Here is a 22,598-nt window from a genome sequence, read left to right as displayed (position 1 = left end):
TCTAAAACAACGCCTTTTCTTTTGTGAGTCCAACTGAATTGTGTTCCTTTTCAAACAAAACAATTAAAAAGAAAGGTAAAAATACAAAAGGAAAGGTCAAAAAGGCAAAACAAATATGACTCATCATACATATCAGTCACTGCTGTCAGGTATATGTAAAACATTTTTTTTTTTTTTTTTGTTATGTCAATGGACGAAATATTAAATTATCAATATTCTCACCAAGGCCACATATGCTTGATAAAAAAAAAAATAAATAAAAAAAAAATTTAAATAATAATAAATAAATAAATATTAAGGGTAATATTGCAAATTATTATTACAATTTAACAATTTTAACAGATTTTTTTATGTAATGTATTATTGTGTTGGTAAAGCTGAATTGTTAGCACTCATTACTCAAGTTTTCAGTTTCACATCCTTCAGAAAACATTCTGATATGTTTATTTGCTGCTCAAGAAACATTTATTATCAATGTTAAAACAATTGAGCTGTTTAATATCTCTGTGGAAATGTTAATAGTTTTCAGGATTTTTTGATGCACAGAAAACTCTAAAGAATGGCATTTATTTGGAATTTTTTACTGTCACTTAAGTATTTTCTGTCACTTTTAATTAACAATGCATTCTTGTATGAAAAATAAAACGTATAAAAAGAAAAATGGTTGTATATGTACTATAATATACACAGATCACATAGACATTTAAACACTGCATTACATTAGAAATAGGGCTGCAAGTTTAATTCATTAATTTGATTGAACTGATCATATAAAAAATGGTTACGTTTTTGACATGCCATCATACAAACAATTAAGAAACGGCAAAACAACCAAACAAATATGTCCATCTGATTCATACATACATAGACCTGACTTTTTTGTATGATTTACCAAGAAATTAAAATATTCATAACATGCAGATGTTGACGTAAAGCTGAGTCATCTAAGTTGGCAAGGTATATTTAAATTGTCAGTAAGTCACTTCTAGACCAGACAGCACAACCTCAACAAGAAAAGGCAGACAAATTTCACACACATTCGAAGTATACAAATGCAAACGTGTCATACAAGCAAAGATTTATAGGGACTAAGGACCTATTTTCAGGAGTAGCCTTAAAGGTTACATGCTATATTTTTAACTAAAGCTTTGAGGGATTCCCACAGAAGGAAACATCCATTTCAAAGAACATGAGGAGAATGTGTCCTTTAAAAATTAAAAATGAGCTTTCCAGCATAACAGCGAAAACAAAATCTGAGCCTTAGAGCTCCTCCGGATATCAATCCCAACGTTAGACAACAACATGCTTAAGACAGCATATCAGAGATGCAGACAGGATACGCTCACTCCATCAGAGCCGGGTTGGCTTGACATGAAAACCACGGATATTCTAGTGTCTTCTAATGATGTGTCTCAGGTCTGAGAGGAAGTAGAGGACAGACAGAATGTGCTGAAATAGAGAGAATGGAGATGGGGATGGAAGCGATGGATAAGAAAGAAAGGAGGGAGAAAAGAGGGAGAGAAAAAGAGACTGTGACAAAGCGAGAGAGACAGAGAGATGGCGATAAGGTGAGAGTAAGAGACAGCAAGACAGTGAGAGAAAGAGAGAGAGACTGCGAGCGGATAATTTGACCATCCCTTTCATTGTCATTGATAAACGATCTAAGTAGAGAAGCTCTTAGAAGCCCAGCACACGAACACACTCGCAGGTTTAACTCCACGCCTGGTGTGTCTGTGTCTCCTCCCCGCTCGCTTTTCCCCATCTGATGAAGAGCTGCAAGATCCTCTACACACAACTCTCCATAGTCACCTTTCACTGATCATCCTACAGCAATCATGCAAGCGCAAGGTTTGGTAATCACTCTTCAGTCACTGATGACAATGAGGACTGTTAATATATTAATGTTATACACCCTCTTCAAAAACTGGCACTGAAACTAATTAACAAAACTAAACTTATCTTTTCCATCTGAAATCCATCAGCTTTATATAAAAACACACCACCGGTCAAAGGTTTGGGGTCAGTAATATTTTTCATAGCAGTAATAAAAAAAAAAAAAAAATAAAAAAACTTATTCAGCAGGGATACATCATACTGATCAAAAGTGACAGTAAAGACATTCACAATGTTGCAAAAAGTTATTTATTGTCAAATTTATTTTAAATTATTTCTGCTCAAAGAATCCTGAAAAGAAAAATATATAATGATGTCGAAAATTCAGCTTTGCCATCACATAAATACTTACTATAGAATAAGTTATTTTAAATTGTAATTTTTCACAATAATACTGTTTTTACTGTATTTTTTACTAAATAAATGTAGATTTGGTGAGCATGAGAGACTTCTTGTGAAAAGATCTTACCAACCCCAAATGTTAGTGTTTGTGCATGAATTGACTAAATATTCAGTTTTAAATATAATAGAATCTAAATAACAGGTATGTCTAAGTCAGTTAACAACGTATGCCACTGAATATATCATTATAATGTAATAGCATAATAATACAAGAAGGCCTACAAACTTCCAAATGACAACAAACTTTTTTTTTATTTTTCATATTTAGATCATGGAAATGAAGTATCAAAATATTAGATATCTTAAACTTGAATATATAGTAAATAAACATTTTCTAACAAAGAGTGCAAAGTAACAAGTAGAAAAAAGAAAAATTCACAAACAAATGGTATGGAGATTTGTCCTACAGATTTTTCCCTGACCTTCTTTTCTCTGTAAATTAAGGGTGCACAGATCCCTTTTGCTGAAAAACACAATCACTGCTTAGCAGTCAGATGTCCGTTTGCACAAAGGCACAGATCCCTAAACAAGATGATATCTGCAGATGAAACTTTTGTTGTAGAAGCATTTTTTTTTTTTAACTAGCACCAATTACACAATGCTATGTACAAGAAGCTGCAAAAGACACAGGGGAAAGTGGAATGTACAAAACAGTGACAAATTTTGAAGTAAATATAATCTACAACATACTGCGTCAACCAAAAGTTTTTGAGGTCATGTACATATATTGCGCGATAAGTCGATATATTGATTATTGAGACAGGCCTAAGTTATGTGGTCAGACATGTCATCGTTCAGGCTTTTTTTTTTTTTTTTTATCTCAGGGCACTTTTGCAAGAACAGGAGTTAAGCGTGCTGGTCAGATTTGTGCATGAAGGCAACATCTATCTGACACACAATTAAAATTTACATTTTTTATTTGTTGCATGGTCATGATCAATTAGCTATTCTGGACTTTCTAAAGTTCAGAATCGTTTTGGGGGTTCTTTAATAACCAATACTCAAGTACAACTAAACGTAAAATGAAGTGAATTTTCACTGACCAGAGGCATTTCGATTTCATATACACTCACCTTAAGGATTATTAGGAACACCATACTTAGACTGTGTTTGACCCCCTTTCGCCTTCAGAACTGCATTAATTCTACGTGGCATTGATTCAACAAGGTGCTGAAAGCATTCTTTAGAAATGTTGGCCCATATTGATAGGATAGCATCTTGCAGTTGATGGAGATTTGTGGGATGCACATCCAGGGCACGAAGCTCCCGTTCCACCACATCCCAAAGATGCTCATTGGGTTGAGATCTGGTGACTGTGGGGGCCATTTTAGTACAGTGAACTCATTGTCATGTTCAAGAAACCAATTTGAAATTATTCAAGCTTTGTGACATGGTGCATTATCCTGCTGGAAGTAGCCATCAGAGGATGGGGACATGGTGGTCATAAAGGGATGGACATGGTCAGAAACAATGCTCAGGTAGGTCGTGGCATTTAAACGATCCCCAATTAGCACTACGGGGCCTAAAGTGTGCCAAGAAAACATCCCCCACACCATTACACCACCACCAGCCTGCACAGTGGTAACAAGGCATGATGGATCCATGTTCTCATTCTGTTTACGCCAAATTGTGACTCTACCATCTGAATGTCTCAACAGAAATGGAGACTCATCAGACTAGGAAACATTTTTCCAGTCTTACACTGTCCAATTTTGGTGAGCTCGTGCAAATTGTAGCCTCTTTTTCCTATTTGTAGTGGAGATGAGTGGTACCCGGTGGGGTCTTCTGCTGTTGAATCCCATCCGCCTCAAGGTTGTGGGTGTTGTGGCTTAACAAATGCTTTGCTGCATACCTCGGTTGTAACGAGTGATTATTACAGTCAAAGTTTCTCTTCTATCAGCTTGAATCAGTCGGCCCATTCTCCTCTGACCTCTAGCATCAACAAGGCATTTTCGCCCACAGGACTGTCACATACTGGATGTTTTTCCCTTTTCACACCGTTCTTTGTAAACCCTAGAAATGGTTGTGCGTGCAGATCCCAGTAACTGAGCAGATTGTGAAATACTCAGACCGGCCCATCTGGCACCAATAACCATGCCACGCTCAAAATTGCTTGATGATTAGATAATGGCATTAATGAGAAATTGAACAGGTGTTTCCTAATAATCCTTTAGGTGAGTGTAAATACACAATTGTTAATTAGGAAATATTAGTCAAATATTGATCATATCATTTTGGCGAGAAAAAGTGCAACTCACTCACTGCAATTGGCTGGATAGCTTTAGTTTGTTATTTTTAAAACTGAACATTTACCTGCGACGATAAACTAGTATTAATTTACCTCTAAAAATCAATCAGAGAATACTGAAAGGTGAAATTCTCTTTTCACCTCTAATAGTCTCCCATGTACCTGTCTGTATTAATATGGTTTCAGTTTCAGCTGATAACCAAGAGCTGTACAAGTTTTAAAATGAGAGTTCACCAGAAAAACATTCTGCTATCATTCACTCGCCTTCATGTTGTATCAAACCTGTCTGATTTTCCTTCTTCTGTTGAACACAATAAGATATTTTGAGAAATGCGTTTTTGTCCATACAGTCAATGGTCTTTAAAATGGTTTGGTTACCAACATCCTTCAACTTTGAAGTTTGCGTTTCACAGAAGAAAGAATGTCAAAGAGGTTTGTAACACAATGAGAGTGAATAAATGACTTTCATTTTTAAATGAACTTTCTTTTTAATCAGTATGAATATATTATATTTATACAATACATAGACGTGAATGTTTTAAGGATATTTTTTCACCCCCCCCCCCCCTCAATCAGGCCAGACTGCAGGCCAGACTGACAACCCTTTCCTGACTATACAATAACATACTAGAGCACAAGAGTGCTCTTAAGCTAAGGTATAGAAGCAATAAAGTCCACATATAAAGCACAACATATGCTGCTTTCAAAACATCCTCACACATAAATATTTTAGGTGTAGACAAAGCTGAAACTGAAACTTAAATCTTAATAAAGATGTGTTCAAAGCTTTGACTTTACTCCGACCTGAGAACAGTCCTGCTTAATTCTGGATTTAAATAAAAAATAAAATAAAAATAAAAACACTGACAACAGCTCAACAGAAAACCAGTCCTGATTAAAGTCCACACAGGCAAAAAGGTGTTGTTTTTCATTTTATGTAACCCTAGGGGTTGACATATCTGACAGATTCCTGTGCGACGACTTTGGTCTTTCAAGACGTAACCAATTTACTCTAAATTGTTCAATGGAGCAGCGGTGCACATGATAACTCTGTTGTTTGTCAATGCAAATGCACAGCTGATAAATGCCCTGACAGGTACAGTATCTGGTGCTTCCTATACTAACAGAAAAGAGCTATAAAGACGCCTGGCGATGACATTTTTATAAACCTTGCGGCAACTAAGTATAAAGATAAGATCTGTTCGAATAATCTATTGTCAATTAAAGAAATCCAAATGTATTTAAAAACAGGCGTGATGGTCACTGTAAGATGTCACCTGCTTTGTTGGGGTTGCTAAAATGCTAGTTACACATTTAATTTACAAAAGGTGGATTAATCTTATTGACAATTACCTTGATCATCAGTCGCATAAATAATACAGCTGAGTCACTTACATTTATTTAAATTGAAGATCTAACATTCATCCAGCTCGCTAAATAAATATAGAGTGATGAGAACTTTAACGTGAAAGACCTAGTTAACAAATATTTAATAAATATAAATGAAATACTGATTTGAGCGTAAATTATTTTATTGTGTGAGATGAAAAAAGTCGCTGAGTTGTCCAGGAACACTAAAGAAATCTCTACATGTACGTGTTTAAAATTAGACTGTAATTCCCTTTTTATTAAAAGGATACCAAATGAGCAAATACTTTGGCATTAAACACTTAATTTGTTTTTACATATAAGTATTTCAGAGAGTCATGTAATAATATAATTCTACATATGTTTAAGATTTTATAAGTCTACCATTTAAACAATAAGTGTATCATAAAATGTGTGACTTCAATAAACGTAACCAAAAATATTATGCTTGTATATTTACGTTCAAATGTAATTCCAGTGTTTGAACATATTTAAGACATTGCAAACATGACGATTTAATGTATATAGCATGTATTATATTCGTACTACTTTCATTTCAATTCAAATCCACAAGTTCCGACATGCAACCCAGACTTGTACAGTAACTAATGTTTCTACAAACAGTGTAAACAGCCATACAAGAGCTTGTTTTTAACGCGTGTAACTGTCGTAATATCAGAGTTCTCAGGGCTAGTACTATCAAAAGTCAGCTGCACTTGTTTCACGGTGAGCCGGTGCGTGAAAAGTGTGCAACACAGCACCAAAACAAAAACACACCTTTGACCAGAGAAAGCAACATTACTTACCGTCTCTGCAGAGTCTCATGGCTTCGCGATTTTTCCCGCACTCTTTCAAACTTTCTTCCAATTCTGTACCTGAGGAAGCGATTTGGATCGTGTTACATAAATTGTTACACTTGCTGGCTTGTTCTCGCGTTAGTCTTAGTATTTCAAAACTGCACGCAATCGGGCAAACGCTCGCGATCTGACGCGGCTTGCCCGCTGAAACGCAATGGCCGACGGCCGATCAACTCACCGTCGCTCCCGTAGAGTTTCACAGCATCGACCCAGCTGCTCCAAGGCTGTCCCAGCATTATTTCAGGACTAGGCAGGGATCTGCGCTCCGCTACAGTCGCCATTGCTGTGGAGGCTTCTCCCCGCTGCTTCAGCTGCCTGGCCGCTCTGCGCTGCTGCTGTTGCTGCTGCTCCCCCCTGACGTCATCATCGGCCCTTTCCGACATTCTTTCCGCTACAATGTAACAAACACAGCAGTGAGCGCGCTTAGGTGGCCGAGCGGATTCCTTCAATGAATGACATCGAGCCGAATACGCTGGTCACTCACTAGAGAGCGAGATCGGCTGTCTCTCGTTTCCCGATGCGTGCCGCACGAGGCAGCGTGTCACGAAACACACGTTAAGAGCAGATTACAGAGATAAAAGTTTAAGGACGACCTCAAAACTTCCTTTCCCTGAAGCGAATGTGCGAAATAGTGAGGGAAATCTGGGAGGAATGTTTACTTTATTATGCTGTCACACACACATTAAAACGAATATCTGAATATGTTTTGATCAAAAAGGTGAATCAATCGGCTTGGGAATTCCCCAATTACACCAAAATAACTACATTTCCTGAGGAATAATAATAAAAATTATACCTAATCCTTTGTATGACTTTGTTTGACCTAGAACAAATGTAACCCATTTAATCCCACTAGTAATATTTGTGAACAACTGAATCTAAAGGGTCTAGAATATGTTGCCTATGTGTTTTTATACAGTTCTCAAATAGAAATAAAAATGCAGGCTGTCTTGATTTCACGTTAACATTTTTGCTCGGCGAATGTAAATAGTTACAGTTTGTCCCTCTGAAAGGAAGCATGTAAAACCATTCATATAGATTAAATGACCCTATCTGAAACATGTTTAAATAGTTGTGTTATATTTAAATGGTCTATTATTATTATTTTTATTATTATTGTATCATTAAAGGGATAGTTCCCCCAAAAATGAGTAAGTCAATGGTTTAGTTACATTCTTCAAAATAACTTCTTTTGAAAAGAACTTAATGTTCAGCAGAAGAAATTCAGAAATTCATACAGATTTGGAACAGCATGAGGGTGACTAAAATGATGATAATATTTTTTACTTTTCACTGTCCCTTTAAGATTACCCTTTCATATTATACTTTTTCATTTTAAAGATAGGTTATGTCTGTAAGATATGCAGGAGTTGGTCTACTGAGAAAATTGACAGCAAAAAATATTTGATATTAGGATTTAAAGGCGCAATATGTAATTTTTCTGCTTTAAAAATAGCAGAAATCACTATATGTATGTTATATATATTTTTTAGTTGTGTACTTACATCATCACGACAGTTTCCACAAACTTTCAAATCCGGAGAAAATTATAGTTTAATTAGAAGACACGGTACGTTTCTTTATTTCCTTTTTTCGCCCATCTATGGCGTCATATAAACTTTGACCCCTCTAGTTTATCTAACTTCCTGCGGAACCGCCAAATACAAAGGCGAACAGAAACAAAGACGAGACGAAGAAGAAAAAGTAGTAGCCTTTATCTAGACTATTATATTTTATATTTATATTGTTTATATTTGTATTTAAACTTCAATCAATAACTTAGTTATGGATCATGATTATGCTTTGCCTGCACGTTCTTTGAAGCGCAATCGGGTAAATGACCCGACTTGATAGGGGTCTCATAATTCATGTAGACGGTTTCAACGGGCGCACGCGCCTGGACCTAAGTTAACTTCCGGTCTGTGTTGTGTATATGGGTCTGGCTGCAGTGCCTTCTACAAACGCAGTTAAAGTTAAGGTGGTGAGTAGACTGAAGTTGGGCTCAGGTGGTTGTGCTGTGGGATGTGTTTCCCATACATTTATTTATTTTTGGAGACTCGCCACAATTTTAAAACTTTTTTCAAAAAGGCTTCATTGAGTAACGTTACAGCTTCGTTTACAGCTGTTACTGGGGAAACCTCTATTTCTCGCGCTTTATGTCTATGCTTTAAAACATCTCCTGTTGGCAAATAATGAATTTGCATTTTCATTAAGTCCGCCTGATCCACGCAGCAAACATTTTGTTTGTTATCAAAAAATATCTACTCCAGACGGACTTGGCTGTTGTTATTGATTCTATTTGGAAGTTTACTGGAAGTTAAGTTAGGTCCACAAAAGCGCTCATGCGCAGTAACGTTTGTTTATGTTGTTGCCGTTGAAACCTTCTATATCTCTCCATTCGAAAAGACGTGATTGTCAAAATACTAAGTTAGAATGAGTGAGGAATGACAGGGAGCGACAGAGCGCGTGTTCCAATGAACAACAACTCCCATGAGCCTTACGCTCTTTCCCGACGTCATCAAAGTACGTCTTATGTTATTATTTTGATTGAGTGACCCCTAGTGGCCAAAAATTCCATACTACACGTTTAATATTTTTTTCACTCCTTTAGTGTATTTTAGTCCTTAAACTGTATTTATTTATTTTTTATTACACTTTTATAATATGGACCTACAGTATTAATAATTTACTATTATAGCCTTTTAAAGGAATAGTTCACTCAAAAATATAATTTTTCTGAAAGTGTACTCACCCTTAGGCCATACAAGATGAAGAGTTTGTTTGCTTTTTGGAACAGATTTGGAGAAATGCATGATTGCATTACTTGCTCACCAATGGATACTCTACTACTTCTATGTAAAATCCTAGAGGAGTCCTCTATCCATAATATAGTTTTCTTTAACAGTCGAAACAAATACATAGTTGGATTTTGATGTGGGAGGACAACAGGGGATGGACTTTTTCACTGAAAGAAGCACTATTATGAAATATGGACTGAAATTACTTCCAAAAGCAACCGTTTAAAGTTAAAACGCCTTAATGATGGATTTATTTTTCTTAAAAACAGGCAGCTCCTTGCTTCACAAGACATTAACAAATGGACCGGAGTCTCTCATTCTGACGGCACCCATTCACTACAGACAATCCCTTGGTGAGCAAGTGATGTAATGCTAAATTTCTCCAAATCCGCTCTGAAGAAACAAAATTGGATGCCTTGAAGGTGAGCACATTTTCAGCAAATTTTCATTTGTGGGTGAACTATTCTTTTAAAGACATAGTAACACCTGTGAGGGACTAAAAAATAATGAGTTGTTAAAAAGGAATATGTTTAGAAACCGCAAAATTAATTTAATATGCCTTTTTTCAAGAAAAAAATAAAATAAAATAAAAAACCTGGAGTGATTTTGTTATCATTATTTCATACCTCGTCAAAAGTAAAAAAAAAAAAAAAACTAAACTGGTCAAGTCAGTAGATCCTCATCGGCTATGGTGATTCCAGACTGCCACACAAGCTGGAAAGGGAATCTGCAGAAAGGAAACAGATGAAGGGATGGATTAATGTTAGCAGCATTATTTAAGTAGTCATTGTATAATATCAGAATTTCGGGAATTAGCCGTTTGTTTTTTGACAAAGGAGCCTTTGGATTTCTTCTCTACAGTTTTTTACTAGCTCAAGATCTACTTATAAAGGAGCCCGTCGCTACAGAGTAATCCAATCCAATAACGACTATCCCCGGCTAACCATCTGAGAACCCTTCAGTTGACAGCCTGATAATCCGTCTCAGGGATATAAGGAACCAGTGAAAACATTTTGACTTTCCATCATATGCTTAGTGTAACGTCAAATTCATAACCTTATTAACTAACATAATAATAAGCAACGTTTTCACTGTAAGACTTCATGCATTTATCTAAGACGAAAAATGTTTCCAGTATGAATTTTCAAAATAAGGCATTGCAATACATATCTGAATAAATTATAATTGACTTAAAGGGTTACTCCACCCCAAAATAAAAATGTTGTCAGTAATCACTTAGCCCCATGTCGTTCCAAACTCGTAAAAGCTTTGTTCGTCTTCAGAACACAATTTAAGATATTTTGGATGAAAACCAGGAGGCTTATGACTGTCCCATAGACTGCCAAATAAATAACAGTGTCAAGTTCCAGGAAAGTATGAAAAGCATCGTCAGAATACTCAATTTGCCATCAGTGAAGTGACGAGAGTACTGTTTGTAAACGAAGAAAACAAAAATAACGACTTTATTCAACAATTTGTCTCCTCTGTTTCTCTCCACATCACTGTAGCACCATTTTGGAGATTATGAGCTGTACCCATGAATGGCAGCATATGCTCTTCTGAGTCAGCCGCGCCACAAGGTTGCGCTGTTTTCTTTCAAATCAAATCGTAAATATACGTAAAAAAAATTATCCTTGTGGCGCCACTGATACAGAAGAGCGTACACTGCCTGTGTTCAGCTCATAATCTCCAAAATGGTTAAGTGGAGCGAAACAGAGGAAAGGAATTGTAGTCGTTATTTTTTTTTCTTCACCTACAAAAAGTATTCTAGTCGCTTCATAACGTTTCAGTTGAATCACTGATGGCATATGGACTATTCTGATGATGCTTTTCATACCTTTTATGGACCTTGACAGTGTTATTTACTTGGCAGTCTATGGGACAGTCACAAGCCTACCGGTTTTCACCCAAAATATCTTTAATCGTGTTCCAAAGATAAACGAAGCTTTCACAGGTTTGGAACGACATTGGGGTAAGTGAATAATGACAAAATTTTCATTTTAGGGATGGAGTATCCCTTTAAAACTAATTTGAAAACAGAGGGGAAATAACAGAGGGGAAATAACAGATATACATGAACAGCATCGTTCTGATGTTAACTGGATGACTGTCAGCCTGTTGCTTGTGTCAATGGAAAGTGATGAATGCATTACGCATTAAGCGTTGGCATGAGTGAAATGGGAGGCTAATTTATGACTTATGATGTGATGTTCTTTGTGGTGTCAAAGATTTCCCCTTCAGTCTGCGATCATTCTGCAAAGCTACATAAGCATTTCAGTTTGCAGCACAAACACCCACTCTTGATCAACACCTTACAGGAGGTGCATATTAGTTAAACTGAAAAAAAAAAAATATTCTAAATTTAGCATGCACAGCTTAAGCCATGATGTACAAAGCTTGCTTATTACAATATATTTGAAGAACTGTGAAAATAGCATGACACATGAGATTTTAATTTGAAGGAATAATCAGTTTTATATGTTAAATGATTAGTAAAAATATACAATCAAGGTATTATACATAATATTACATTTTATACATATCATGCTTAAAAATATGTATGTGTATGGATATATATACAGTGGTGTGAAAAAAGTGTTGGTCCCCTTCCTGATTATTATTTTTTTTGGCATGTTTGTCACACTTTAATGTTTCAGATCATCAAACAAATTTAAATATTTAAATACTTATATCAAAGATAACACAAGTAAACACAACATGCCGTTTTTAAATGAAGGTTTTTATCATTAAGGGAAAGCTAAATCCAAAACTACATGGCCCTGTGTGAAGAAGTGCTTGCCCCCCTGTTAAAACTGTGGTTTATCACACCTGAGTTAAAATTTACCTGCCTGACAAAGTGAAGAAGACCAAAAGATCCATTAAAAGCAAAATAATAAAAAGGAAGTAATTGCGATCTATCAGTCTGGAAAAGGTTATAAATCCATTTCTAAAGCTTTGGGACTTCAGTGAACCACAGTGAGAGACATTGTTCACAAATGGCAAAAACATGGAACAGAGGAGAACCTTCCCAGGAGTGGTCGGCTGACCAAAATTACCCCAAGAGCACAGTGACGACTCATCTAAGAGGTCACAAAAGACCCCACAACAACATCCAAAGAACTGCAGGCCTCAATTGCATCAGTTAAGGTCAGTGTTCATAAGAAAGATACTAGACAAAAATGGTTTGCATGGCAGAGTTCCAAGAAGAAAACCGCTGCGGAGCAAAAAGATCAGAAAGGCCTGTCTCAGTTTTGCCAGAAAACATCTTGATGATCCCCAAGACTTTTGGGAAAATACTCTGTGGACTGACGAGATAAAAGTTTAACTTTTTGGAAGGTGTGTGTCCCATTACGTCTGGCATAAAAGTAACACCGGATTTCAGAAAAAGAACATCATACCAACAGTAAGATATGGTGGTGGTAGTGTGATGGTCTGCTTCAGGATCTGGAAGATTTGCTGTGAGAAATGGAACCATGAATTCTGCTGTTTACCAAAAAATCCGGAAGGAGAATGCCCGGCCATTTAGTCGCGACATCAAGCTGCGGCGAACTTGGGTTCTGCACCAGGACAATGATCCAAAACACAACAACAAGTCCACCTCTGAATGGCTGAAGAAAAACAAAATGAAGACTTTGGAGTGGCCTAGTCAAAGTCCTGACCTGAATCCGGTTGAGATGCTGTGGCATGACCTTAAAAAGGCAAATTTTGCTAAGTGTGTTGCACTGCAGGACTGGCATGGACAGAAGATTCTGTGTGCTGGTCAGTTCACAAGGATTGACAGAAAGTAATCTTTTCCAACAAGTTTTTAATTATTTTTACCCTTCTTAGGCATTTTTACATGTGTCAAATTCTTACATTTAATCCATAAAGTCAATTACAAAAATAAAATATTTGGGGCTGTTACCAAACAAATTAAAATCATTAACTAAATTCATGCAATGCAGAGGAAACACAGAAGCTGCATCTGAAGTAGCATTTGGATGCATGCACTGTTTAATGCAAGGCGTGAATGCTTTAACCTGGAGTTACAAATTCATAAATAATGTTTTGATATTTTAATCCTAAAATGCTGAATAGCCCTACTGATATTTGAAATGATTTTATATATATATATATATATGTGTGTGTGTGTGTGTGTGTGTGTGTGTGTGTGTGTGTGTGTGTGTGTGTGTGTGTATATATATATATATATATATATATATATATATATATATACCGTATTTTTCGGACTATAAGTCGCACATGAGTATAAGTCTCATCAGTCCACAAATACGTCATGATGAGGGAAAAAAACATATATAAGTAGCACTGGACTATAAGTCACATTTATTTAGAACCAAGAACCAAGAGAAAACATTACCGTCTACCGCCGCGAGAGGGCACTCTATGTCGTCAGTGTAGACTACAGGAGCACTGAGCAGCACAGTGCGCCCTCTCGCGGCTGTAGACGGTAATGTTTTCTCTTGGTTCATTTCTCTCGGTTCATGTCAAATTAATTTTGATAAGTCGCATCTGACTATAAGTCGCAGCCGGACCAGCTAAACTATGAAAAAAAGTGTGACTTATAGTCCGGAAAATACGGTATATATATATATATATATATATATATATAAAGGTACTTCAAAATGTGAATTTAAAACAGTTGATTCATTCAGGAACTAAACACTGGCTATGTTTTTCAGAGACGCAAAACAGTCCTATGGCTTTGTTTGGAACCATTTTGTTGGTGAAATACAGCAAAAATAAAATAAAATTATTGGCAATGTGGTGTCTAAAACATAAGTCTCTTAATAACTTCTTTCTTATTGAAATGCTGTATAAAATCAATTTCACATTTGTGATTTTTGCAAAAAAAATTGCACTTTTCATGTAATATTGATCAACTTTATGAAATTATATATGTATGTGTGTGTGTGTGTTCTGCCCCAATATCTTGAATTTTAGGAGCATTCTAAATGCATTTTATTATACTGAAATCATGCAGTGAAAGAACACTCTAAAGCCCATTTCACACTGCCATTCCGGCAAATACACGGGTAAAGTTTCCCGGCAATTATTCCCGGGTCACTAGATTTTGCACTTTCACACTGCCAGTGATTAGTCGGGATATGTGCGTGGTTTCACACACAACCCGTAAAGATCCCATAACGACACGGGACATCAGGGTGTGACGTGTAATGTACGAGTCGAAAACGTTAGGCATGTTATACTTTCACTGAAGTGGGTCTAACCCGGCAATGTTACTAGGTCCCCGACCCGGGTTCAATGCCGGAATCAATCCCCGGACGTGGTTGCTTTCACACAGAAGGCGACCTGGCAATGTTCCGGCAATATGCCGGGACCGACGTGCAGTGTGAAAGGGTCTTAAATGAGCATTCAGTCTAGCTAGTGTTTAAGCACTCATAACTCCTCTTATAATCAGTGAAGCTGTCCATACAAGGTATGACAAATTAATCTCTAACTTGCATCATATGAGCATCTACTCTTTGTTGATTATGATGAGGGAATTTGCGAGTTTCACTCTGAACAAAACTCTGGTGTTTCAGCGATGACACATCTGAATGCCTCTGATTGATTACTGCTTTCACAACAGTGAGTCGTGTGTGATTGGTTAAAATGAGCAACACTGTAAAACATTAAAAATAAAATATGTAGGATAGCATAACCAGGTCTAACTATAATACAGTAATCAAAACTTCATCTTAAGAATTGTTTTTTTTTTTAAAAACCAAGGGACCACCCAAGTATTATTATTATTTGGGAGGTGGGGGGGGGGGGTTATGGGGGAGACCCTTAATACTTATGTGAGGCCCGAGACCCCCCTCTCAATTCGTATGACATTCATTTCTAGCGTTGTCCACTTGTTTGCATCCACTAGTTAACTTCAACTAACCAAGTGCACTTGGGAAAGTGAAAGCAATAATGGCAAGATCCACAATGGCTTCTACAACAACTTTTCCTTAAGGACTAAACACAGCGGGTTTGTCACAAAGCGAAACGGACAAAGTAAACTTGAGTATTACGTCACCAAAATAAAATGTTAGACACATAAGAGGGGGAGGGGGACGACAGCAGGTTTAGCTTCCTCGCTAGCTGAGCAGCTCAAACCAGCCATTGGTGGCACTGCTGTAGCATGCAACTGGCTAACTGGCAGAACAGACATTAGCAGCTGATCTCGATGTCATCATTGTTCTCTTACCAATGCCCTGGACTTCAGAGGTCCTGGTTGAGCTCCTCAGAGAACAAAAGCGCAGGCTTTAGAGTGTATTGAAAATGAATATCAGTTCAAAGAGCGAGTGCAGTGCTCAGTGACTGTGGAGGTCTTCACCAGGTGCTTCCATGTCTGTTTACCAGGCAGCATTCTGGGACAAGAACGTCACTGACTGATTCCAGCAGCACGCATGCACCGAGCACGCCTGTCAATGCACAGTATGGTGGTGTGTCAAAAACGAGTGTGCTGCCTGTCTGGGCAGCATTTCTGGGCGTAGTTCGCGGGCTTGTTACGCTCCAGTGCGGAGTTTTTTTTAGTCATTTAGTTGGGATGCTTTCATAACAGCTTTTCGAGCGTCCCAGACGCGCCCTCGGAGCCCAAATAGACTGTCTAGGTAACGTTAAGCGGTTCAGTGGGTTTTGAAACAGAGCCTGCTGCTGCTGTACTTCGGCTATAACGCTATTGCGTCTGCTGAATTAAAACATACTAATCGAAGCCACGCGCAGACGTTACAACTTTGAAATGACTTTGGCGATTTAATAATGAGGGTGGAAACATTGTCGTTCAGGGATGTACTGTCTGTAGTATACTGTAGCCGTTTGTGAATCTGAGTCGGGTTTTCAATGAATAAGTTCACTAAGCCGATCCGACTCGCAGTGCAACCGACACTTTGAACATGAATATGAACATATGTTCGAAAATGTCAAATTCGTAATTAGCCAAGAGTCGATGAGTGACTGAGCTGTCGTTGAACATTGTCGTTCAGGGATGTACTGTCTGTAGTATACTGTAGCCGTTTGTGAATCTGAGTCGGGTTTTCAATGAATAAGTTCACTAAGCCGATCCGACTCGCAGTGCAACCGACACTTTGAACATGAATATGAACATATGTTCGAAAATGTCAAATTCGTAATTAGCCAAGAGTCGATGAGTGACTGAGCTGATTAAATTTCTTAATGTGAATGCATATTTTATCGATTTTCTAAATTACTTCATGTTTTATGAGCTGACTCGTGGCTACAGAAAACGGAACTTCTGATACGAACTAAAAGAAAGGCCGAATCCGTGTTTAAAACGGTTCATAAAAATACATTCATTTGAATGAACCGATTCGCAGATCTACGACCATTACGGTCAAAAAACTGAAGCGAATATTTGAGTCGGATCTTGATTCACAATGGAACCGACACTTTGAACCGCGAACAGTCGATTCTACGTCAAATTCGTAACATGACAAGTAATCTTTGTCAATAATTTTAATATTTTTAATGTGAATTCATATATATATTTATGTTTAATGACTTTAATTTTATATAAATGACTATATGTTTTTCTAAGCTAAATCTTGTTTTTATTTTTTTTATTTTTTAAACGGTTCTTTGAAACGAATTGTTCTAATGAACCGATTCTCAGAAATGAGTAAGACTTCTCACCACTGTCAAAAACTAATGAACTGTCTACTTATACTGGAAGTCACGCGAGTAGTTTAAACGTTTGAAAGAGTAATTTACCCACAACTTCTAAATGACTTGAATAACGATGAAACAAAACTTTGTAATTTAGTAAACTGCTGTGATTCGCGCTGTGGGGGTCGGCGGCTTCGGCTCATTTGCTTCGCAACAGAGGCGGAGCTCTGATGCTCTCGTGTGTCCGTGTCAGTGTTGCCAACTTAGCGGATTTGTCGCTAGATTTAGCGACTTTTCAAACCCCCATAGCGACTTTTTTCCAAAAAAGCGACTAGCGACAAATCTAGCGACTTTTTTTTGACAGACCTTATTTATTCTCTGAGACTCTCCAGTACTGCCGAACGAGCACAAGCGCTCGCGCTCTCTCTCTCTCTCTCTCTCTCTCTCCCCCCCCCCCCCCACAGGCAGCGCGCGCACACGCATCTCTATCTGCCCTGTTCAGCGAGCAGAGAGGAGCAGCACTTTCAGTTAAAAAAAGATATTCTGTTGCTTAAAACTCTATTTTACATACAAGTACAGTCGAAATCACAGTTCAACCATTGTCTTAATCTTATGTGTATGTTATTTCATAGTCGTGAATAGGATTTTAGTGCACAGATTAACATCTTTGAGAGCTGGTATGTAGTCTTAATGGACCGCGTTTCAGTCATTATAATATTAATTCCGTTGTCTGACAACAGAAACATTAAAATATAATAATAAAAAACGTTTTATTGAGAATTTTTGCAGCATTAAAATGCAGTACATGAGCACAGAAAGGGCGAGATAATATGACGCACCTACGTCATGAATATGGTAATTACCATATGACGTCATCTAGCGACATTTAGCGACTTTTCAGGCAGGGTTTAGCTACTTTCCATTGAAAGAAGTTGGCAACACTGGTCCGTGTACGCATGTCAATAAAGTTTTTTCAAATAGCTTAGTTAGCTTGTTGGATAATGGGTAGCATCACTGATGGTAAGGATTTCTTTGTTTTGGTGTATATTTAGTTTGTGTTTGTTATTTATGCGGCATATCAGCGTGATTCATTACAATGGTGGCCGACTATGTGTTTTTGTAAACTAAATAAACTCACTTTAAATGAGATCAATATGAGGAGTCCTAGCTAGTTAGCCATGCGACATGCTTCATATGGTTTAATGTGTAGATAGCTTCAACAATACTTCTGAAATGGCATCTGTGTCTGTATCGTTTCACAGATGAGGTCATCCGGAAGCGTCTTCTCATCGATGGAGATGGAGCTGGAGATGACAGGCGCATTAATGTGCTTATGAAGAGCTTTACCAAATGGTGCCATTCCAGTTTCTCACCAGAGGAAGGGTAATTTAAACTATTATTATAATCTGTGATCTGTCTAATTCATTATGATGTACCTTATTCCACTGATTAGTTACCATAGCCTTATGTGTAATGACTTGCATGCTCGTCTCTGTTGCTGCAGGTTCTCACAATATCAGAGGATGGTGACCTCTTTGGCTCAGTGTGAGTTCTCCATGGGGAAAACCCTGCTTGTGTATGACATGAACCTGAAAGAAATGGAGAATTATGAAGCAATCTATGCAGATATTGGTAAGACCTCCAGTGGATGTGCATGTAGGACTTTGTCGGGTTTCATTACCGTTAGTTCATTTACTAAGCAAAATATTCTTATTTCTTCTCTTCAATGTAGAGAAAAGTATAACATCAGCCCATGAAAAAATTGCAGAGTGCAAAAAGGAAATCCAGAGGGCAAAAAGGATACGAAAAAACCGCCAAGGTTCAGTTCAGCTCCTTTGGAAAAAAAAAATAGACATTTTGTACTTTTAGGTGTTTTTTTTTTTTTTTATCACTAATTTCTGCTCTCTAATTTAACACTCTTATTTATAGAGTATGATGCTTTGGCCAGAGTTATCAAGCAACATCCAGACAGACATGAGACCTTAAAGTAGGTTTAGTTCAAATCACATCTATATTAACATTTATTTATTACCTGGTTGACTGTGTATTAAATATGTATTCTGTACATCCTGTAATTCCTTATGTGATCTTATTTCTGCAGGCAGCTTGAGGCTTTAGAAAAAGAGCTTCAGCAGCTTTCACACATCAAGGAGAATGTGGAGGACAAGGTAAGGGAATGTGGTATTTCTTGGTCATTCTGTATACTTTAATATTCACTCTGATCTTCTCTTTTCTTTTTAACCATATTTAGTTAGAACTTCGCAAGAAACAGTTCCACGTCCTTCTCACCACGATTCAGGAACTTCAGCAGACTTTGGAGAGTAAGAAGTTTAACTGAATAAAGAGTAAAGGATCTGCTTTGCAGTTGCCAAATTAGTTTTCGTCCTGATCAGGTTGTAATTATATGCCTGTGTCATGGTCTAAATTTGTGTTTTGTCATCTTTTTAGATGATGAGAAGATGGAAAGTGATGATACCCAGGACAGCCCGATGGAAAATGGAGACTAGATTTACATTTGTCCAGTTTTTCCTGAAGATTTATGTATTACCCTCTTCTCTCATTTTAGTCTCTTTTTTTCTTTAAGTTGAGTATGTACAGAATTAAAGTGATTTCTTTACCAACTGAATCTAAGTTGTTTAATTTTAGCATATGGCACTTTCTATATGTGGTTTTGTTCTTAGATGAGGTAAATGTTCAGACTAAAATGAATTCGAATGAAGATGCAACATTAAATCATTTATTAATTAATTATTTAACTATTTAATCATTGTTGAGTAAATAAATCCGTACACATAGACATCATAAAATGAAAAAAAAAACACTTGCAATAATGGTAAATCTAAATTTATTTCAACACCTATGCAATACTTGGAAATAACTAAATATGATAAAACATCAAACCAAGAAGCGTTTATTTTAAGGAAAGTTGGCACAACCACACTTTTTTAAGGCAAGATGTTTCGTGCCGCTTAACCAGCAGATGTCGCTGATGATACAATGTTTGACATGACTTACTGAAACTACCCAACTTTGTGTCCATAGAAAATGTATCAATCTGTCTGTAAATGATGTAGTAATACTCTTAAACTCTACTGTATGTATTGACAGCATAGGATAAATGCTCAGAACTGCAACATATACCTCATAAATGCAAGGTCAGGGTGAGCAGATCTTGCAGGAGGACTCTGAAGTGCAGTGTGTGAGTGAGTTTAATGACTTCAGACATGGAGTGAGGGAACAGTGTGGACACTGAGGATGTTATTATGCTGTGCAGATGTATTCCACTTCTCTGACCGCACATCAGAAGTGACATATAGGCAAAGAGTAGAGAAAGAGCTGCGATGCTGTCGTCATTCACAGAGCTCCCACTCAAGTCAGAAGAGTAGCATGGAGTCACATCAGTCAGAAGTAATGCAAATATAAAAAAAAATACTGCATGTTTTAAATGGAAAGTCAAGTTTAGATTTTAGAAATAAATATAGGCCTAACTCCTAATTATTAAAATAACTATGTACTGTGCTTTTGGCATGCATTTTGTATTTTAAAGGTTTCAAATAGCATGCTAGAGAAAAGGTTATTCTTTCTGGCAGTTCGGGGTTGTTTTAATCAGCAGTGTGGTGGTGCACACTGAAAGACAACGTTTTACATATAGGCAGTAAGCAGAAACTATACATTTCTTTCTTTTTTTTTCTTTTACCAGTATGCATGTTGCTTGGGAATTGAACCCACAACCTTTTGCACTATGTCTATTCAAAACAAGAATATTTTAAAGGTTTCAAACAAGGTCACATTTGGCATATTAACACTTCAGACATCATGATGGCTTTTACCCTTCCAAATCACTGATATTGGGTGCATCTAAGAAAAATAGTTAGGGATGCAAATTCGGTTATTTATTTATTTTTTGTATATTTTCTTTTGTTTTAGGATCGATAAGAAAAAGAAAAGACAACTGGATTTATTATTATTTTATAGAGGGTAGTGCCTGAATACAGGCATTGCATACTGGACATAATTCAGTTAGTCATTCAGTTATTAAAGATGGTAATGTTTTGAATACCAGAATCACTGGACAGAAATATGAATTCATCACACTGCAAATATAATTTTTATGAGTTTGTGTTAAAGGAATCTGTAACAGAAAAAATCCTTACATTGTTTATCTAACCAAATACATATGACATTATTGATTCATCTGCAGTTTTACTGTAAGAGCCAAATCTCCGTTATTCAGTTTATTCAACACAGGTAAAGGCTTCCCTGTGCATGATGTCTGATTATTGCCACTGACTAATTACAGCTGAGCTGTGCTGCTCTGAACGCACACAGAGAGATGTGAAGAACAGCAGAGTATTACGCATTCTGCCACATCCCATGAACAGTCTAGAGGAGTCCCAGCAGTCAGCTGCAGTGATTCTAATTGGGTTCCTGGTTTAAAACGTCTACAGTCAAATTCCCTTCTGGAAAGGAGATGACACAATGTGAAAATCTGCATTTGCATCCTGAGATAAACTACATATGCTGATAGAAATGTGTTAAAGCGGTACAACTTTTTGTAGTCAGTTCTTTTAAAGTAATTTAAATGGCCAGAGGTCACAGAACTAATCTATCCTGTGTCTGTGTTTCTGCAGACACTCTCTCCTTTCACTGTATACTTTTCTCCCAGTAAATGCAACTCCAGATAGCCCTATTCTTCCTTTTCTGAGAGATAGAGCTCGTCTCCCTGAGAGTGACTATAACATGCCGTGACACATCTTTCCATCGCTATGGTAACGGCACTGAGGTGTACATGAAAAGAAGTCAAACCAATGTGCTGTAACACAAGAACATTAGATCAGGACTGGGTCAGAATGGCCCGCTATTGGTGATCCATTCACTCACCAAGGCAGTCCGTTGGACAATGACACTCACTTCTAGTTGTCTCTCTGAATAAGTCACATTTCTGAGCTCGAAATGTTGCAGCCTGCATCTTTGGCGAGTTAACTTCTCAATTCACTTTTTTACTAGTTGATAGCAAGGTCATTGACATAAGAGTGTCCACTAATAGATTGTAATTTATTTATTTTTTAAACACATGTTGAAACTTCTAAGAAATGTGCTTGTTGTAGTCATTTTAGTTTTATACTGATTTGTCTTTTATGGCATTTTCAAGAAAAGTTAATAGTAGATTTAAAAGATGTTATGAATTAGTTTATAAACTTAATTTGGTTATAAGGGTGTCACACCACATCACATCTGATATATATCACACACACACACACATAGTGATTAAATGTTTTCTTTTTTAAGAAATAATTAAATATTGTGCCTAACTAATAAATAACTAGTCAGTTTCTTTTCAAGATTTTCATTCTTTTTAATGAGCTTTTTCTTCACTTTGATATCATGACAGTTGTATCACCCTGATATTTTGAC

At 36.9% G+C, this 22,598-nt stretch overlaps 2 protein-coding genes across 6 annotated transcripts in view; one reads left to right on the top strand and one right to left on the bottom strand.

Moving 5' to 3' along the window:
* LOC128022395 (ataxin-7) overlaps positions 1 to 15,967 on the bottom strand; it is a 38,113-nt gene extending 22,146 nt beyond the window's left edge. The window contains exons 1-4 of one of the 5 annotated variants that reach the window (XM_052609916.1): positions 15,766 to 15,967; positions 10,193 to 10,293; positions 6,947 to 7,159; positions 6,718 to 6,786 (exon numbers count right to left, since the gene is read on the bottom strand). In XM_052609916.1, coding sequence (XP_052465876.1) covers positions 6,718 to 6,786; positions 6,947 to 7,151 — 274 coding nt within the window. In that variant the 5' untranslated portion in view covers positions 7,152 to 7,159; positions 10,193 to 10,293; positions 15,766 to 15,967. The other 4 variants (XM_052609912.1, XM_052609913.1, XM_052609915.1 and 1 more) reach the window with 4 other exon arrangements.
* A 1,843-nt stretch (positions 15,968 to 17,810) lies between these two features.
* On the top strand, positions 17,811 to 19,804 carry LOC128022397 (THO complex subunit 7 homolog). Its single transcript, XM_052609918.1, has 8 exons — positions 17,811 to 18,203; positions 18,446 to 18,566; positions 18,688 to 18,815; positions 18,916 to 19,002; positions 19,113 to 19,170; positions 19,285 to 19,351; positions 19,435 to 19,504; positions 19,632 to 19,804. Exons 1-8 carry the CDS (start codon positions 18,185 to 18,187, stop codon positions 19,688 to 19,690), a joined length of 609 nt encoding a protein of 202 aa, XP_052465878.1. The 5' UTR covers positions 17,811 to 18,184; the 3' UTR covers positions 19,691 to 19,804.
* Positions 19,805 to 22,598: the final 2,794 nt, after the last annotated feature.

Source organism: Carassius gibelio, chromosome A11 (genome assembly GCF_023724105.1).
Source record: "Carassius gibelio isolate Cgi1373 ecotype wild population from Czech Republic chromosome A11, carGib1.2-hapl.c, whole genome shotgun sequence".
Lineage (NCBI taxonomy): Eukaryota > Metazoa > Chordata > Actinopteri > Cypriniformes > Cyprinidae > Carassius > Carassius gibelio.
The sequence above is the reverse complement of the archived record's forward strand: the minus strand, read 5'-3'. Positions and strand labels throughout refer to the sequence as shown.